Genomic DNA, 17317 nt, shown 5'->3' with positions numbered 1-17317 from the left:
GTGACTTATGCCTCAAGTGGCACACGCCCTTCCCCTCCTTCCTGATGACGGGCCCCACTGTGATGAAAAGTTAGATCCACCGCCCAGTGAGTTGCGTGCACGGACTGCCACGGCAGGTAAAGAAAAGCAACTTAGGACAAGAGCTGGGAAGCTGATCTTCTTCCAATGCCATTTCATGGGAAAATGCCTTTGGGGGCAGAGGTTGAGAGGACTCAGGCTACACGGTGGCCCTTGAACTCATTCTCACTGCAGGAATCACAGTGCAGGTGTGTCGAGGTCACCTTTAAAAAGTCGAGCAACCATGCACACAGGCATGGATGGCCATCGAAACCTCCCCCCAGTGACGCCGTCTCCCAGGACCTCATCTCTCCTAGTGAGCGCAATAACCATTAGATCCACACAGAACACTGTACTGCAATGAATCCGACTGAGCTGTGTTGATCCGCTGCTTTTCCTTAAAGACGGCTAACAGAACACAGCTGCGAACCGCGACAAACAGACCTCGCTCGTCTGGCTGCTGGCTGTTCGAGCCTCTCTGAGGACTCGGCAGCTCTAATGCACGGGAAGGAGCCACGTCTGGCCAGCTGGGCCCCTGCAAACCAGGGGCGACTGCTCTCAGCTGGGTCCTGCCAACGAGGACGGCATGTGCTTGACAGGGTGAAGAGCACACTGGAGGAGAGCTCAGCCGAGCGAGCACCATCCTGCCTGACCCCGAGAACAACAAATACTCCATCACAGTGACATGCCCTGCAGGACAGTGGCACTCAGCCTTGGCTGCATAGGACAGTCACCTAGGGAACCTCATGATTTTCTGCGGCCAGGTTTCCTGCCCACGCTAATTAAAACCCACATCTCTAGAAGCGAGGGCCCTTGCAGCGGTGTCTTTGAAAGCTCTCCAGGTGGCTCCACACTGCCACCCAGGGGACAGGCAGGCCTGGAGGGTGGTTCTAACAATATCTGGGCTTCGGCCCAGTGGGTGAGGGGCCGCGGTGAAAGAACCTGCAAACACCACTGGCTCCAGGAAGCCAGTGTTCCTCTCTGCCTTGAACCATGGCTGACAAGGGCTTTACCTGTCTGGGAACATTTGGGCCCGTCCGATTTTTCAGGGCTATGGGGAGTACTATTCAAAATGCCTGTCTTTGATTTTTTTTTTCTGCCTAAAACCAGCACAGTGATATTTACTCATCCTTTACTTTGTGGGAACCAGGAATTCAGTAAAAACAAAACAAAATACCCAAGTGCAATGTCACTCATTTCAGGGGTGATTTCACTGAGGGAGGGGGGCCTATCCCCCACACACATTCCAATATGATGTCCACTGGGTGGGAGAAGCAGAGAGGAACTGTAACTGCTGTAAATATTCTAGCAGCCCCCGCAGGGTGGGAGAGCGGCCCCGCCAGTGCTGGAACAAAACTGCAGGTGGGTAAACAGCACGAAGAAAGTAAAAAGGGAGCAATCCTCGCTCACCACGTCCGTCTTACCTGTGGCCCTCTTCTGGTTTGCTTCGCTCTGTCCCTCTGCTTGAGGGTTTCAAAGAGAAGCACCTCAAGAACAGTTGGGGGGCAGGAGGACACCCTGTCACTAGGGGAGTGTGGATTTTGAGAGGGACTTCCCTGATGCAGACAGCAGCAAGCCAGAGGTTCAGAGGTAAGCCTCCATTTCCCGGCTGAATCACACTGTATTTGGAGGCTGATATTCACAAATGAAAATATGTTGCGTTAGACTGTTTTATACGTAACTCTCTCCCTCGTGCTGTTAATGTGCTCCAAGAGCTGAACTCACCGGCGTAGGGTCTGGGAAGCAGAGTTGACAGAAATAGACGACCCGAAAATACTCACTGGCTCTCTCTTTTCTTCTTCAGGGGGTCCATGAGGCGGAGGGTGTCTCTGATCACGGCCACCTTCACTTCCTCGTCGACAAAGCTGGGGACGTTTTCAAACACCCCTGGAGAAAGCTTGAATGGATGAGAATTCCGTGTTACCGTGGGGAGACTCAGGGGTTCAGTGCCAAGTGACTGTCGGGAGGCAGTGGTGCTACCGGTAGCGTTTGCTCACGTTCATCTGGGTGAGAAGATTTTAAAGCCTCCCTGTACATACTACCTTACACAGGTCAGCGTCCTTTTGCAAATTAACAGAATACATGAAGTACTCTGTTTTTCTGATTATTAAAATTGTACATGCTCATTGTAGACAACTTGAAATATAGAGAGGGGTTAAGGGAATTAAAAGAATCCACAGAATCCCCCTAAAACCCATTGTTAGTATTTGGTGTATTTCCTTCCAGTCTTCTTGACGCATTATTTTCAGGGGGGGAAATAGAATCACTGTTAAATATACTATTTATCTTAGTGATTCAAGCATGTCGACATGGCTAAATCATATTCATAGAATTTCAATTAGTTCATCTCCTGAGGCTAATTAGTTCATGTCAAAGCTGATGGAAGGGGCTCAGCTGCTTCTGCATTTGCAGATCTTAGAAACTGGAAGAACGGCATGCTGGGAAACTACCACAGGTCAGATGGGTCTCATATTAATAGAGTGCATTCAGAGTGCAACACAACTGGAATTATTCAGACTCAAACAGAACTTTGCTGTGCAAATCTGGGAATGCTAAATTTTGTTCAGCCAAGTGAGTACCATGAGAATGGAAACATCCAGTTGTCTGGAAATACATTCAATGCGAGACTTAAAAAACTTACTTCTTGCTCATGTTCGATTCTCATGCTGGGATTCGCATTAACTTCAAGTAGGATAGGCTTCAGGTTTTTCATTAGAAGGATGTCAAAGCCTAAAATCTGTGCAGGACAAACATAATTCAGAGTTACTCCCTCTAGCTACGATTTCTTTGCAGGAATTGGGGGTGGCGTTAGGGTCAGTAAAGTGGACATACATTCAGACGCGGTCCCTACTCCGGCCTCTCTCGTCCACAGCCCCTCTCCCTCTGGGTGTACTTGTCAGGCCAAGTGAACAGCAAGCAGGGCACTTCACAGGAGCCTCGATACCGGGAGGAGTTCCCGCCATGCACTTCAGTGGCCCCGTCACTGTCTTTGAAGTGCTATAGGTGACAACTCCTTTCTTCTTAAACAGGTTTTTTATTATGTTAAGGAGTAGTGGTCCATCAACGCCTCCCCCTTTTGCTCTCCGCTGTTAGGAGGCTGCCTCCTGGCTAGATCTGTGAAAACCCCAGGCTCGCCTTCATGAGCCTGGGTGCACACCAGCACTGATCGCTTTGGGACCTGTCCAACCACTGCCCCTCCCGGCCCTCACCTCTGAGTTGAAACCTTTCAGAGTGGGGCGCAGGCGAATGTATTTTGAGTAACAAATCCCCCGGGTGACTCTGATATGGCCTCTTAGCTAAGAAGAAGGGAATAGTATACTAAGTACCTACTGGGCACCAATACCCACACAGTGCGCCAGTTATCTGTCATCTCATTTAATCCTCATGACAGTGCATTTGAAGCAGGGATTATACTCTCTATAAAGCGGAAACTAAGTCTCAGAAAGGCCAATGGATTTTCCTGCGACCACCTCGCTAATAAGCAACAGGACTGGATTTCACTCCCAAGCAGGGCAGGTTACATAGTTTGTGGGACCCCGTGCGAGATGCAAATGCAAAGCCCCTTGTTCAGAAAGTTTCATTCATGTCATGACAGTGAGAACAGAGCATCAAACCAGGCAGGGGGCCCTTCTTCACGCAGGGCGCTGGGTTACTGCACAGACCACGTCCCCACGAAGCCGGCTCACACCCAGAGCTAAGTCCGAAAGCTCAGCATTTGCTGGACGTCTGCTCTCGATCCCACACGCTGCCTTGGCTAGGCTTTCTCCTCCCCGGCCTCTTTCAGTTGCTCACAAGCCCTAAGCCACCGCACCTGTGTTCCCCCTGCCAGACACAACCCTTCACCCAGATAATTCCTCCTCATCCTTGAGACTGTGGGTCTTAATTAGATTCAGACTCAGACTACGAGGATGTCGGATTCTTAAGAGAACTTTCATTATCTCCATAGGAGGTGATAAGGCGGAACACTCCTAACATAACTGATGCAATCCCAAAATTTCAAAAAATAGTGCAGAGAACACAGGAGAGACGAGAAGAAGATGTAACTGTGTCCCCGCTGCAGAGCTGAGAAGAAAAGATGAGGGGGATCCATTTCCTTGTCTTTATAGAATATGCATTAGTTAAATGATCATCATTAAACTGTGGCTCTCTCCTTATTAATGAAATCAGAGCCTAAATGGCCATTTGGGGGTATAATTCCAGAAAAGGTTATTCTTCAAAGAAGGGCAAGAAGGATGAGACACTGGAAAAAGCCATCCTCACTCTATTTTTCTTTCCCTGGTCACGAAAAGAAAGGAATGGACATTCAGTAGAAAATGTTACATGTACTACAGATCTGCTTAATAATATATGACAAGTGGATGTGAGTGATGGGGCCGTTAAGAGACTCTGGTGACATCATCAGTCTAACTTCAGACCTGGCCTGAGACATGGGATGTCGATGAGGCTACAGAGAACGGCGGGGCTGTGGTGCCAACGTTCACCATCCCTAGCCACCGACGCTTGCTGTTTGCTACATCTTGGAAGTTTACACTTGCACTTCCTCGGCCTGCCGGGCTCTGCAGTTCAAGGCACAGTGGTCCCGTGAACATGAAGCTACAGTAAACAGGCAGGACACGGGGGCGGCAAAGCCTCACCAGCCGAACTGACCTGCACCCACCGGTGGCAGAATATTTTCCAGGGCCCAGACTTTGGTGCATGTGGTTGAAAACACTGGGTCTTGTACAGAGTGCTGAGGAGTCAAAAGACCTGGGCTGCAATCCCAGATCAGTCTCTTGTTCCAGCTAAACAGCTCTAGGCACGTGCTCAGCCTCTCTGAGCTGCATGTACCGAGTCTGCTAAAGGAGGTGATGATGGCTACCTTGCAGGGCAATTGATCAGGGAAGCAAAAAGTTCCCGGGACTGCGTTCATCGCATGGGAGGCACTCACCACTGCGGCCTCCCCTTTCCAGTTTCCTGCCAGTCTCACCAACAAAGAATGATGCCTGTGGCTTGGAGCCCAGAGCAGCTAATTTCAAATCTCAGTTCTGCCTTTAACTTGGATACCTACGGGCACGTTACTTGGCAGCTGTGAGCTCCAGTGTCCTCATCTGTAAAATGGGAATGAGAACAGACTTTTCCTTTGTTCATTCATTTGTAAAATAGGTATTGAAATGCCTCCTATGTCCTGGAACTATTCTAGCTCCTGGAAATACAGTGGTGGACTGGACGGTGCCCCTGCCTTCACGGAGCCGGGGACAGGACCAAATACAGATGCTGGGAGAGGATGTATTTTGCACAGCGCCTGACACATAGTGAGTGTTTAGTGAAGGTCAGCTTTACTACACATATTTTTTCACAAATTCAAAGAAACATGAATTGTTTTCTTTTTAAAAATTAATGAAATATGATGCACCAATGGATCTCCATAAACAGAACCACGGCACTGGGGGAATTTAGAGTGGGCCTTGTCACAAAACCCTGGAATGATGGAGTTGGCAGAAAATTGGGATTTTACTTGGTCCAGTATTTTTCAAAATCAGGGCCTTTTCTGGGGAAACACTGGAGAGTCCAGTTCAGATCAACTTTTACCTATTTTGCATACTGGGGTTTCTAGGGGAAAAAAAAATCTCCATTTTAAAAAACTGCTAATTAGCCCACCACCCACTTCATGCAGATGAGAAACCAGCTCAGAAAGGGGGAACCTCTCTCTGGTTGGGTGGCAGAGCAGCACTTGTTAAACGGAGAGAGAGAGGCGGAGAGGTTTTCAGTCACGGGACACTCTGCCCTCCTCCAAGTAATTCAATCTGCAATTACCCGTAGTTCACCTCCTACCAGAGGGGCCCCGGGGATTCACAGGTCTCTGTCCTCGGTCTCAGACGTCCAGACGGTCCCCAAAGCAAGTCGGGGAAAGAACTCGTGCAAAGGCTCCAGGCTCCCTTCCAACAAGAGGACTCTCTCCTGAGCTCCAGAACTACACGTCTGCCCGCATCAGGGCATTCCCAGCAGGGAGGCTCTGGACCCCTCCAATCCAACACGCCCAGGCTCCCCATCCACAGTTGGCAGCCTCTGAAACGGTCTCACTGACCCCCACCTCCTAGCATTCGTGCCCTCGTGTAACCCCAACTCCCTGAGTGTGGGCTGAACCTGGTGCCTTCTCTCTAATGGTCTAGGGCAGACATGAGGGGAGGCCACTTCCAATAGCAGGTTATGAAAGGCTTGTGACTTCCGCCTTGGTGTGCATTCTCTTACCTCTCTTGCTTCCTCACTGAGGAAGCAAGCTGCCCAACAGAGAGGCCCAGGCGAGACAACAGCCAACAGCCGGGGAGCCTGGAGGCTGCCAATGGCCGGTGAGTGGCCTTGGAGGGGCTCTGGCCCCAGCACAGCCTTGAGAGGACTGCAGTCCTGGCCGCAAGTTCATCGCAGCCTGTGAGAGGCCTGCAGCCAGAGGCAGTCGGAGACCATGAGAGAATCATTTGTTGGTTTAATCCACTAAGTTTGGGGGCAATTTATTACATGGCAATAGATGATCAGCATGCCCTCTCTCTAAAGTCTACTTTGCCTACAGTATTTTTTATCCACCCAATCACACAAGCCAGAACTTTCTCCTTACCCTTTACATCTCTACCTGCATAACCACTCTTGTACATTCTACCTCCAAAGAACTTTCTAGAGCTGGCCCGTCCCCACTGCTCCTGGTCTGGATGAGGTCTGCACCACCGTGCACCTGGGCTGCTTGTAATAGCTTCCCCAGCTGCGTCCCTGCTCGCAAATTCACCCTCTAATTCCTCTGGCATGGGGGCTGCTGTAGTCAGTATTTTTATAAAATATTGGGTTGGCCATAAAGTGCACTTGGGTTCTTCCATATGATGGCTCTGGTAGCACTCGGTTGTCTTTAACTTCACTCAGAACTATTTTGTTAGATTGTATTGTGAATTTTTGTGTAGCCATTTTAATAATGAAGATGGAAGAAAATATGCAAGATCTTCGGCATGGTATGCTTTATTATTTCAAGAATGGTTAAGATGCAACTGAAACACACAAAAAAATTGTGCAGTGTGTGGAGAAGGTGCTGTGGTTGCTCCGATGTGCCAACAGTGGTCTGCGAAGTTTCCTGCTGGAGATTTCTGGCTGGACGATGCTCCACAGTCTCATAGACCAGTTGAAGTTGATGGCGATCAAATTAAAACATTAATTGAGGACAATCAACATTATACTACATGGGAGATAGCTGACATACTCAAAATATCCAAATCAATAAAGTTATTAATGAAAGTGGAAAACGTGTCTTTTATTTTATAGAGAAAACCATGGGGACTTTTTGGCCGACCCAATACAAGTAAGAGTGTCAACACTCCTCTGGCTGAAACCCCTGCCTGCGGGATGAAGCCCCAGCTCCACAGCACGTCCTGCAGACGCCTCTGGGACCTGCCATCTGTCTCACACTCGGCTTCACTTCCTCCCACTCCCTACTGCACATCTTGGGCTCCAATTGTGCCGAGTGGTTTGTAGTTCTAGAATGCTATAGTGCTCTCTGCTTTTATCCTATTCTCCCTGAAAGACAATTTTGCTTGTCAAATATTTCATGAGCACCTACTGAATCTAGGTACTGGTCTAGGCACTGGGGATAAAGCAGTGAACGAGGCAAAGGGTGTTTGAACATCCGTCCTCTTGGAGCTTACGTTCCAGTGGAGGAGAGACGCCACGTGCGAGTCAGTAACTAAAGCAAAGTAAGAACCGAGAGTGTGGCCCAGTGGTGAAAGCGGGGTTCGGCGGTTTGGACAGGGTGGTTTGGGAAGTCCTCTGAGGAGGTGACGTTTGTCACCCCACTGCCTTCTGGCTGGCACAGTTTCCGATGAGAACTTTTTGGTTCTTCTTAGTTCCTCTGAAAACAATGTCTTTTTCTCTCTCTCTGGCTGCCTTTAAGATTTTCTTATCATCACTGGCTTCCCACAGTTTGATAATGGGAAGCCTTGATGGGAGCTAGTGCGTGCCTGTGTGTCTACCCTGCTTGAGAGTTTCTTAAGCTTCTTGAATTGTGGGTTTCTATCTTATTTTTGGTCAAATTTGGAAATTTTGGCCATTTCTTGAAGCATTTTTCTGTGTTTTCCTTGTCCTTCCTGCTCGGGGAACCCCAATTACACGTGTTAGACACCCTGCCACTGTATATAGGTCACCGAGGGTCTGCTCATTCATTTTTCCTGTCGTTTTCCTGTTTCATTTTGGATAGATTCTATTGCTGTGTCTTCAAGGTCACTGCTCATTTTTTTCTTCAGGGTCTAATCTGCTGTTAATCCCATCCAGTGAAATGTTCATTTCAGATATTGTATCTTCTTCGCTAGACGTTCCACTGGGTTCTTTTTAATAGCTTCCACTTTTCTCTTCATTAAGCTCGTATGTTCTTTAACATTTTTGTACCTAGTTCTATAGCTCAGCTCTCTCATTTTTAGAATTCTGCCCATAGAATTCCAGCTACCTTGGCCTTGCCAAACTTCGTCCTCCAGCTCCTGGACTCACTGAGGTCACAGGGCTGCGTCCGGGCCCCCTCGCCCTGTGCCCACGCTTCAGAAACCGCCCCGAACAGAAGGCCCGGCCTCTGCAGGGCTCACCTTCAGTTATAGTTCCCTCTTCCTCAGGGGTCACAGCGCTGAGCTGTCTGCTGTTCAAAGTCTAAAAACTTTTATTGTATGTATTTTGTCTGGTACTCTGCTTGTATGCAGGAGGTTAAGTCCAGTCATTCTTTTTTTTTAATGTATTTTTTGGGGGGTGTACAGGTCCCGTCTCTGTTACTCCGTCACGACCAGAAGCAAAAGTCTCAAGAGGCAACACATAAACAGGGGCTGAATGAAGTGAGCTAAGAAGTCATTTGCAGAGCTGACTAAACGCACTTCAGGCTAAGTGAGCAATAAGAACAAAGGCCACTTTAGAAGAACAGCAAGGAGTGAGCAAGAGGGAGCGGGGCAGGAGGTGAGGTCAGAGGGAAGGACAACGGACAGACCACGCAGCGCCTTGCAGCCTGTGGTCCGGAGCCAGGGTTTTAAGCACAAGAAGGCCATTGGAGAGGCTGTGCCAGGAAGTAATTTGACCTGACATGTTTTCAAAGGATCATTTTGGCTACAGTGAGAAAAACAGGCGAGAGCCAGCAGGAGTGGAAATAGGGACCTCAGTTAGGAGGCTACTGCTCTGGTACAAGTGCAAGGGGATGGTAGTGGAGTTGGTTTGCAGTGGTTACATTCAGAATACATTTTAAAGTCTGCAAGAGCTGCTTGTGGATTGGATATAGAAAGGAGGAAAAAATAATAACTACGGATGACTCAGATTTTTGGTCTGAGTGACTAACTGAATGCTATTCATTTACTGAAACAGGAGAGACAATGGAAGAGGAGGTTCAGGAGTAAAATCGAGGGTTTAATTCTGGACATGCCAAGTGGGAGATGCCGGCTAGAAATCCCGGTAGGAGGATTAAGTGGGCAGTTGGTTCTGCCAGTCTGGAGCTTAAGGAAAGGTCAAGGCTGGAGATATGAGTTTAGGAGTCAGTGGGACATAACCAATATTTAAGAGTCACGATCTGGAGGAGATCATTTGGGGAGTGATTCTCGATAAGAGGGAAACTTCCCAAGGACTGAGGGCGGGGACTCTCCGACAGGGACGGATCCAGAAGAAAGGGCTGGGAAGCAGCAGCCAGTGAGGTAGGAGGGAAACCGGGGGAGGAGGGTGCCCTCACCTTTTTCTGCCTGGCGAGTTCTTCGGGCTGTAGGCTCCCACTGAAGCACCTCCTCCTCTGAGAAGCCTTCCCTGACCAGGTGAGGCGAAGTCAGTGACTCCCCGGTCTGTGTTCTCCCAGCGTGTGTTCACCCACACGTGCCCTCTGGCAGCACTTGTTACAGGAATGGTAATTCCCACGTCGGTCTTCCCCACTCAACTCTGTGCCTCTTAGGGGCAGGGACTGCGTCCTATCCAGGACCGCACATCCCACCACTAGGCTCAGGGCTCGCCTCAGTGGGTGCCCAGCGACTGTGTTGGAATCCAAAGGAAGAAAAAAGCCCAAATATCAGATGGAGTTGAGGAGGGTTCAGCAGAGAAGGCATTTGAGCAGCACTGTGTTGGAAGACATTGGATTTGTTTTTAATGTAAGAAAATAAGAGAGCATGGCAGGCCAAGACAGAAGAGGACAAGCAGCCAGACCTAAGAAGGCACAAATTATGTCCAAGAGACAGGAACTGGCTCAGCTTGGTGGGCCCGCGGGGTCCGGGGAGGGTACAGGGAAGTGAGGCTGGAGCCAGGCTGGGAGGCAATCCACGCGAGGCTGCGGGCTCGGTCCTCAGACTTGTCCCTAACAACGCTGGTGTTCCGTTGTGATTATAGAATGTGACAGTTTCACAGTTTCCTTTAACTCCAAGGCAGGCAAGTGTGAGAACTGTTGTTACAAATAACAAATGATATAATAATAAAAACTGCCATTGATTAAGTGAGTACTTTGTGCTTTGTACTGTGCCAAATGTTCCACAGGGCTTTCTCTCATTCCATCTTACAACCGTTCCGGGAGGTAGACACAGATATTGCCACTATTTGCAGATAAGGAAACTGAGGTAAAGAGAGGCTCACGTGCCAAGCTTGCCCGCTGGTGGTGCTGGAAGGAAGAGCTGGGAAACCCAGGCCCTGGCACGAATGACTACTAGGCTGACTCCTTCCTGTGGGGTGTCTGGGGCTGAAGGGGGCGGGGGAAGCTCCAAGAACAATGAAGAAAGAGAAGCACCTTAGGATCTACAGAAGGTGTCTCCTCCCGACATCTGGGGGAGAGGTCACGGCCAAGGAGAGAATCAGACATGGAGCTAGAGGAAGACAGAGACCAAGCAATAGAATTGAGATACAATGTTCTTGAAAGTTGGGCTGGAAGCCTTTCCTCTGCATGTGCCTTTCTGCCACATGAATCACCTGCACCCAGATGGACCTTACTGTTAAAGCCAAGGTCACACTGCTGCCCTCCAGAAGACGGACGTGAGGACGTGTTGCTGGGGCTGCCTGGGCGATGGCGGGGGAAAGGCCGGGACGGCAGGGCAGCCACATTCCCAGGCCGGGGATTACAGGAAACCTGCCCACAGCCCGAGCTGTGCCAGCAGCTGCTACGGACCATCGCCCTTCCCCAAGTAGTTATTGTGGCTCTGGTTGGAGAGGGTCACAGTCACATGTTCAAGTTAAATGCACCGTTGTTGGACAGGGTTATGTTCCGGAATGTGTGATCCGGGCCTGGCCCGAGCTACAAGCAGAAGCGGCTTCGCAGTAAGAAGGAACTTATCATACTGCATTTGCACAGAACATTGTTGCAGTTTGCAAAGTCCTGCACAATCTGTATCCCATGAAAACTGGACAAAAGCCCTGCGAGGTAGTTGAGGAAACTGAGGCACAGAGAAGGCAAGTGACTTATACAACATCGCACAGCAAGTCAACGGCAGAACCTAAAATCTTTGAGTTCCAAGTTAGTTCAGGGGTTTAAGACCCAAACTAACAGGTGTTTTTAACAAGTGATATGAATGAAGAAAGCAAAAGAGGAGAAAAGAGTAGTATTTTCTCAATCACTGTGGGTCTGAAATGTGTGGTAAAACACATTTCAAACACCTAACACTTTCTAGCTTGTCAAAGTCTTTTTCCTGTATTACTTCACAATGATCCTAAGGAGGCAGGTAGGGAAGTGAGTGCCGGTGATTCAGAGCAACTGAGGCCCGAGGTCACACAGCCTGGAAGAGGAAGAGGAAGAGTGCCCCCTGGAGTTCACTTCCAGTGCTGTGCTCCTCCCCTGACCCCAGGCCTGGAAGCATTTAACGCGGTCAAGCAATGGAAAATGGTCCCAGGGCTGCGGCTCCATCTGCTAGACGTGATCTGTCCAAACCAGTGGCTCCCTGCCTGTCTGCCCTCCAGCCCTCCCAGCTCCACCCCGACGGCTGTCCCAGGCCACCGGTCCATTGCAAGGCACCCACCCGGCCCCCACCCTGCACGCTCACTCTGCCAGGGCTCTGCGGCTTGGCCATGCACGCCAGGCCCACATGATACGCCTGGAATAACTGTCTCTGTCAAACAGATGGAACCGCACAGTCCCCAGGATGACCCCTGGATGCCTCCACATTGCAAATGTCTCCTTTGCCCTAACCTACAGTGGCTTGAGCCAGGACCTGTTTTTTTCTGGTTCTGCCTCCCGGTCCTGCCCACTCACACCTTCTAACACCTTAAGCCACGTGCCTAATGGCTGAGCGGGACATCCTGCCTGGGAACCAAAGCCTGGGGTCCGAGTGCCCAAGGACACATCTCTGGAAGGCAATCACCCCTCCCAGAAACCGATCACTGCCTGAATCCTCCCCCAAAGGGCTCCTGCCCACCTGCCTGGTGCCCCGCCCCGGGGTGACCGCCCTGGAGTGGGGGCTGCCCGCTGCCTCTCCCCTCCCTCCTGCGCCAACTGCTACTTTCCTATCACGGTCTCAGAGGACCAGGAACAACCCACATGTTCACTGACATGAAAATGGATAAATGAACTGTGCGTGTTCACAATGGGATAAACAGCATGCAAATGAAACAGTACCAACCACCCACACGCACATGTGGGGACAGAAAGCTGTAGAAGTCCGCATACTTCCTAACAGAGTCTTTATAAAGCTCAAAAACAAGTGAAACAAAGCAGTACCTTGTTTAGGGAATACATTCATGGACACTGTAAGTATTTTTAAAGCAAAGAATTGATAAACATAAAATTGAGGGCAACATGCTTCATGGTGGGCAGAGAATAGGGTGGGGAGCAGCATGGCAGTGGGACCTCAGGGTGGGAGGTGGGCTTGGGATGGTTATTTCACGGTTCCGCCTCACAGCTCACCTACGTGTTCATGTATTCTTTTTTAGATACAACGGCTACAAGATCATTTTAAAGATGAGATGGAGAGGGTCCCAGGGGTACCCGTCTTGTCATCTCCTTCCCATTCTGGCGTATCTGTGGCAGGAAAGTGGGTGCCTGCTGGGTGCCTGCCCTGCCCATTCCCCGCCCCAACCCCGCAGCTGAACGACCTGAAAGGATGCTCTACTGTCATTCCCTTTCTGTCCCTCCCACACTGGGTCCCCAGCACTCTGACCCCATCCTGCCGCTCACTGACCTCGCCGAGGTCAGCAGTAAGTACAAGGCACGGTTCCCGCGGTCTCGGTCATGCCGGGCAGCACTGGCTGAGGCTGACCCCTGCCTGCTGCTTCTCCACACGCAACCCCTCCCCCACTGGTGCTCAGGGTGTGCCCTCTCCTGGTACCCCTTCTGTGTCTCCAGCCACATCTTCTTGGTCTCCTTCGTTGGGTTCTCCCTCCTTTGTCCCTGACTTAACTGGTGGCACCCCCTGGGGGGTCTTCTCAGACCTCATCTGACTCTGCAGTCTCTCATGGCTCAGTCACCATCTGTGCACTGATGAGGTCTCCACCTTTCTCTCCAGCCCAGACTTTTCGCTCCTGAACTCCAGGCTCAAAGGTCCAATTGTCTACTCAAACTTTCCACCTGGATGTCACACAGGCACTTCAAAGGCATGTTCAAGTCCAACTCCTCACCTTGCCCCCCAACCACGCAGCCTGGTCCCCTTCCAGTAGCATCTATACATCCATCCAAGTGCCTAAGCCGCCCACCACCCTCCCCGACTGCCACCATCTCCCCGCTGCCCCCCGGGCCCATCCGATCACCACGTCTAGCCATTCTACCTCCTGATCCCTCTCAAATCTACTGTCTCCACCTCCACCAAGCCCTTGGTAATCCAAGCCAGCATCTTCTCGTTTGTAAGAAAGCAACCAGCTCACTAGTCGCCTCCCTACCTCAACTTTGCCCCAGACCACTGCCCACCCTGCAGCCAGTTCGCTGTTGGTAACATGCAAATCCAAGTGCACCAGTGCCCTGTGAGCGTCCCCCAGTGGCCCCCACTGCCCTCGGCTCTCCACAACTCCGCCCCCACTACCTCTCCCACCTCATCTGCCTCCACATCTCTGACTCCACCCTCCAGCCACGCTGCACCTTTTCAGACCCAGAAACGCTTCCGCTTCCCTCTCACCCCGGAACACCTGGTCTCCCCCAGCCCTGACGTCTTGCCTGCCACATCTAAGTCTTACTTCAGGTTCCAGGGTAACTGCCACTTCTTCTAGGAAGCCTTCCCAGACCACCCTCACTCCCACCCAGAAAATGTTAGATGGTCCCACAATTAGATGGGCCATTCTAGCACTGTGACACTTTATACTCATTACTTTTTAAATCGCTTGCCTCCCACAATGGTAGACTGTGGGCATCAGCTGGCAGAGACCTGATCACTGTATCGCGGGGACTGCAGACAGTGCCCGGTCCCCTACTCAGCTGATGGTAAAAACTGCCAGAATGAATGAATGAATGAATGAGTGAATGGCACTGTGCATTACATGTGTGGTCTCCTTTAATTCTCCCAAGAATCCTTTAAGGGAGGTCCTATTGGTCTCATTTTACAGATGAGAAACGAGAAGTAACTTACCCCAAATCACACAGCTGGCAAACAGAAAGCAGCAAGTTGTACCCTGGTTTAACACCAGCAGCTCCCCTCCCCACCCCTCCCCCCACACAAGGCCAAGGTGGGGAGCTCCTGCTGGGGACCGGCGGCTCACCTGGAAGCACGTGGGCCCGGGCCTCCCTGCGGGGATGTCCGACTGGTAGAAGACTTTGAGCTCCGGAGTCAGGGCGATGACGGTCTTGATCACCAGGGAGATGATGTCAGACCAGACCTTCTTGATGTCCACGCCTCTGGAAGACAGCCGGCACAGAATGCTGGAGAAGGTCCTCTTGCTTCCCGTGCTCGTGCTGTCCGAGTGGACGAAGTTCCCGCTGTGGATGTTCAGTGAGTAGTTGGTTAAGTGCATGAAGATGTGGTGCAGGTTCTTGGGCGTGGGCTCCTGATACGGCTCCGTGCAAAATCTCGAGAGTCCGTCTTTGGCTATGTAGATCTCCAAGGGGTCTAAGGACTTCAGTAAGACATACAGGCGAATGTCGAACTTGAGCTTGTCGATGAGGAGAGGCTTGCAGATGTACTCCTGGACCACCGCCGGCCTGCGCTGCAGGGTCCCGGCCAGGCGGATGTCACTGGGGTCTTTGATGAGGTAGATTCCGTCACCCTGGCAACCACCATCAGGTTTCACAATGAAAGTGGGCTTCCAGGAGGGGTTTCCGTCTTTCACCATCCGAACCTGGGGGGAGAAGAGCAGGGTTAGCGGGATGTCTTTTTCCTCTCTGGACCTCCAAGATACAGCAGGACGTCGGCAAAGGCTTGATGAGTGGGTGACAAGATGAGCCCTGCCTGTGTGACAGTCACTGGGCACCCACCAGGGAGATGACACTGCACTAGGTACTGAAACAGTGGCCTCGGGCTGCCCCCGATCTTGTCCTGCAGCGGGGAGGTCAAGAGCACAGCAGGTCTATGGTCCCGGGACTGGACTCCAATCCCAGGTCTTTGCCAGCTATTAGCTGTGACCATGACCAAGTCACATAACTGATGATGATGATGATCTAGTACTGTTTATGAGTGCCCACTATGTGCCAGGTCCTATAGCAGGCACTTCGCATACATTATGTCACGTAAGAAAATACGGTGGCTCTCCTTTTATGATACAGAAAATAGGAGACGGTGCATCAGTTAAGAGTGTGGCTGTGGTATCAGGCTGCCTGGCCTTGAATCCTGGCCCTGCTACGCGCTGTGTGATCTTGGGCAAGTTAAGTTATCTGTGCCTTCCTCATCTGTAAAATAGGAGGAAGACTGTTCTGTTCTGAGGATGAATGAGGCAATACATGCAAAGGACTAGGCCCCTGGGACCTGACCTGGGCAGCCACCACGCCCAGCAGGGGCTGTCCTTCAAAGGTGCAGTAACTTGCTAGCTAACAGAGGGGCGGCACTGGGGTTGGAGCTGAGAACCCCAGACTCGAACGTGCGAGCACCTTCCTGCGGGATGCTCACTCAGCACTGCCCTGGCTCAGGCTCACCCTACAAAGGGGAAGGTGAAACCAGCCCTCGGGGGCCATTGTAAAGAAGAAACAAACTGAACCGTGCGGAGGGCGGAGCACGACACAGACCTCATGCACGGGAAATGCGAGTTTGATCATTTGTCTCTCTCATTAGGTCCATCCAGGGGACCTGGCCAAGCCTTCGATTGAGATCTTCTTCAAACCAGATTCTGTCATCCATAATATTTGCTCTCCTCCCAGCTCCAGGTCAGCAGGACACTCACACAATTATCCAGGACGCTTGACCGGTCCAGACAGTCAGTCTGGAGCTGTGGGCCTGCATAATTCATACTCACCCAGTTCCCCGGGGCCCCTGTCATATCCTTCATGCAGCTATGGGGAACGGCCTGAATGCTGGGGGGAAGGTTTTCGCAGGGGGAGGGAGCTGGAGGAAGTTTTAAAGCGGGTTTGAGAATCACTCTCTGTGCAGCGTGAAAGAGCCCAGAACAGGCCGTCCTTCCATTCGAACCCAGGAACTCGGTGGAGGCAGCCTGCCGCCGAGCTGGGCTGACTCTCGCTCCACCTTTGCCGTGCAGCCCGACCCAGAAGGACATCTGCACTTGGGTTTTACTTATCTCTCTGACCAGCCTATATTTCTAAGTGAAGCTTTTGCCAATTCCTTGGGCACTATCAGTTACTCCAGGCTTGTAAAAGATCTTTAACAATGGAGAAACACTTAAAGCCTTAATAATGGCCCACATCAGTTGTTTCCCCTTGTCAGCAGGATTCGAGAATGGAACCTCACCAGAGATCAATGGGAGCCTCTCCGGGCCTTCCACGGAGCCTGACTTGTAACCGTGACCTTGGCGTTCACGCGTAGTTGTTTAATATTCACCCAGAGCATTCGTACATTTGGCCCTTTACAGTAAATATAAATGTGCTGCAGAAATGGCAGTTATAGATCAGGAAGTGAGAAATGTCACGTTCGCACTGATGGGCAATTTGTCCCTCTGGAAAGCTTCTGCAATGCTGAAGATACTAACAGTTTAATATATTATCAGAATGATATTTTCTCCTTTGAATCCAGTGTATAGGCCTTAAATAAATGAAACTACATGGTCACTAGTCTCTGCCATTCATTGCATTACTGACTATTTCTTTGCCAGAGTAGCACCACACAAATCGGCATTATGAACACTATCGGAATCCCCGGATTCCTAGAACTGGAATGATCCTCACAGCGCCCAGCCCTCTCTCATTCAAATGCAGACGCTGAGGCTCTGAGAGGTCATGTTACTTGTTGCCCTGGGTCCCCCAACC

The 17317-nt window shown here is 50.8% G+C and overlaps 1 protein-coding gene across 2 annotated transcripts in view; it reads right to left on the bottom strand.

Moving 5' to 3' along the window:
- The window catches only part of TTLL11 (tubulin tyrosine ligase like 11), a 190583-nt gene that overhangs the window by 112327 nt on the left and 60939 nt on the right, over window positions 1–17317 (bottom strand). For both annotated transcript variants that reach the window (XM_037142176.2, XM_053656254.1), the window contains exons 4-6: window positions 14671–15246; window positions 2699–2794; window positions 1839–1954 (exon numbers count right to left, since the gene is read on the bottom strand). In XM_037142176.2, coding sequence (XP_036998071.2) covers window positions 1839–1954; window positions 2699–2794; window positions 14671–15246 — 788 coding nt within the window. The remainder of the gene's footprint in view (window positions 1–1838; window positions 1955–2698; window positions 2795–14670; window positions 15247–17317) is intronic.

The sequence above is a fragment of the Artibeus jamaicensis genome, unplaced genomic scaffold (assembly GCF_021234435.1).
Source record: "Artibeus jamaicensis isolate MK-2021 breed Jamaican fruit bat unplaced genomic scaffold, CSHL_Jam_final scaffold_1964, whole genome shotgun sequence".
NCBI lineage: Eukaryota > Metazoa > Chordata > Mammalia > Chiroptera > Phyllostomidae > Artibeus > Artibeus jamaicensis.
This window is presented reverse-complemented; position numbering and strand designations above follow the sequence as displayed.